General features: G+C 39.0%; 1 protein-coding gene across 1 annotated transcript in view; it reads left to right on the forward strand.

Annotated features, from left to right (window-relative positions):
• The window catches only part of WDR41 (WD repeat domain 41), a 58046-nt gene that overhangs the window by 26967 nt on the left and 28909 nt on the right, over positions 1–2170 (forward strand). The window contains 1 exon segment of the mRNA XM_012664619.1: positions 1608–1768. Coding sequence (XP_012520073.1) covers positions 1608–1768 — 161 coding nt within the window.

Consider the following 2170-nt stretch of genomic DNA (forward strand, 5'->3'; position numbering starts at 1 on the left):
ACCGTGCCCGGCCTCTTTTTTCCTTTTTAATGTGAAAAGAATTGCTGTGTGCCAGTAGGGTGTCAGGGTAGTTTGATTTTTTTCCCTAAAAGGCAGCATTTCTGGTAGTCCTCATGGTACTATGCTGTTCTAAATATCAAATTGGTAAAGTTTCTAGGGAAGAAAGTACCATGTACTATATACTTGTATCTAATTTAACAGTGGATTTTAAGAAGTCACATAAGTCCACCACAAACATGTGTACGTGTTCAGAGCAGCATGATTCATAATAGCCAAAAATGGAAACAACCTAAATGTCCATCAGCTGATGAATGGATAAACACATTGTGGTATATCTACACAGTGAAATACTTTTTGGCAATAAAAAGGAATGAAGTACTGACATTAAAAATTCAAATTCAGAGATTAGACAGAATAGGACCACTTGACATATAAACTTCAACTTCATCAGTTATTTTCAACTTTTTAATCCATCAGTTTTAAAAGCAACCCTACTCTCAGCCTTGACAAGACTACCAGAACTTCTTCCTTTTCTTTTTTTATTCTTTTCTCTTGCTCTTGCTCTTGTTCCCAGAGTCAATGGGTAAGGAGAGTACTATTACAGGAGTGGCCTTTGACATCTATAGTCTTTGAAACACTCAATTTTCTGAGTCTTGCAAACATAAAGAATTATTGAGACGAATTAGAAGATATTAGTTTAAAAAATACATAAATACTAAGGTCGTATTTTCAGTTTTATTCAAAAAGTTTATTTTAAACTGTTTTCCTTGGCTGGGCGCGGTGGCTCACGCCTGTAATCCTAGTACTCTGGGATGCCAAGATGGGAGGATTGCTTGAGCTCAGGAGTTTGAGATCAGCCTGAGCAAGAGTGAGACCCCGTCTCTACTAAAAAAAATAGAAAGAAATTGGCCAAACAACTAAAAACAGAAAAAATTAGCTGGGGCATGGTGGCGCGTGCCTATAGTCCCAGCTACCCGGGAGGCTAAGGCAGGAGGATAGCTTGAGCCCAGAAGTTTGAGGTTGCTGTGAGCTAGGCTGATGCCATGGCACTGTAGCCCAAGCAAGAGAGTGAGACTCTGTCTCAAAAAAAAAAAAAATAAAAATAAAAAATAAACTGTTTTCCAAGGTGGCAGTATCATTCATTGTGTGTTATTCATTATTGAGTAACAAATTATCTCAAAATTTAGTAGCTTAAATATTTCACAGTGTTTGTGGTCAAGAATAGAGTGTCTTAGCTGGGTGGTTCTGCCTCTGGGCCTCTCATGAGATTGCTGTCATTGGAAGGCCTGACTGTGGGTGGAGATTGCTTCCCAAGAGACTCATTCACATGCTTGGCAAGTTAGCGACTGTGGTTGTCCAGAGGCCTCAGCTCCTTGCCATGTGGACCTTCCTCCATATGACCACTTGAGTGTCTTTACCCTAGAGCAAGTGATTTAAGAGAGAAAAAGGAGGAATCCACATAGTCTTGTAAGTCACACACTATCCCTTCTGCCACATGATAGAAGCTAGTTATATAGACCCCACATTCAAGGGCGGGAGACATAAGCTCCACCTATTGAAGGGAGGGGTTTCGAAGAACTTGTGGACATATTAAAACTACCGAACAGTGAATGCTTGAGTTTCTAGACTGACACACATTTCAAATCGATTTTGCAGTGTTTGACTGTTCTTCAGAGACTAGATGTTTGGCTGTCTGGTGGGAATGACCTGTGCGTGTGGAACCGAAAATTAGATCTCCTGTGTAAAACCAGTCACCTTTCTGATACAGGTAAAAAACAAATCAAGGTAATTGTGAATTATGACTGACAGACTCTAAAAGACATAGGGAATATTCAGAGAGACTTTCCGTGAATAAAAAGGTCAATACAGGGGATTTTTCCTTTTAGTTCTGAACACAATGTAGCCATATTCAATTCAGACCAAGGATTGTGTAAAATATGTTTCCGTCCTGAATTAGGAGGAGAAAACCCCACTCCTGTTGGCGTCTCCTTTCCTTTTAACAGAATTTCTTGAAAGTAGTCAAGAAAAACCTTTTCATATTTGCTCTTCAGCCATGTTCCTAAACTGAGTTTGATGAGCATGTTGAAGCAGACTCTTAGGACTTTACAATAGCATTTTTCTTTTTCTTTTTTTTTTTTATGGGATCATTGCCTTTGAATAGATTCCTAAA

Source organism: Propithecus coquereli, unplaced genomic scaffold, assembly GCF_000956105.1.
Source record: "Propithecus coquereli isolate 6110/MARCELLA unplaced genomic scaffold, Pcoq_1.0 Scaffold9, whole genome shotgun sequence".
In the NCBI taxonomy this organism is placed as follows: Eukaryota; Metazoa; Chordata; class Mammalia; order Primates; family Indriidae; genus Propithecus; species Propithecus coquereli.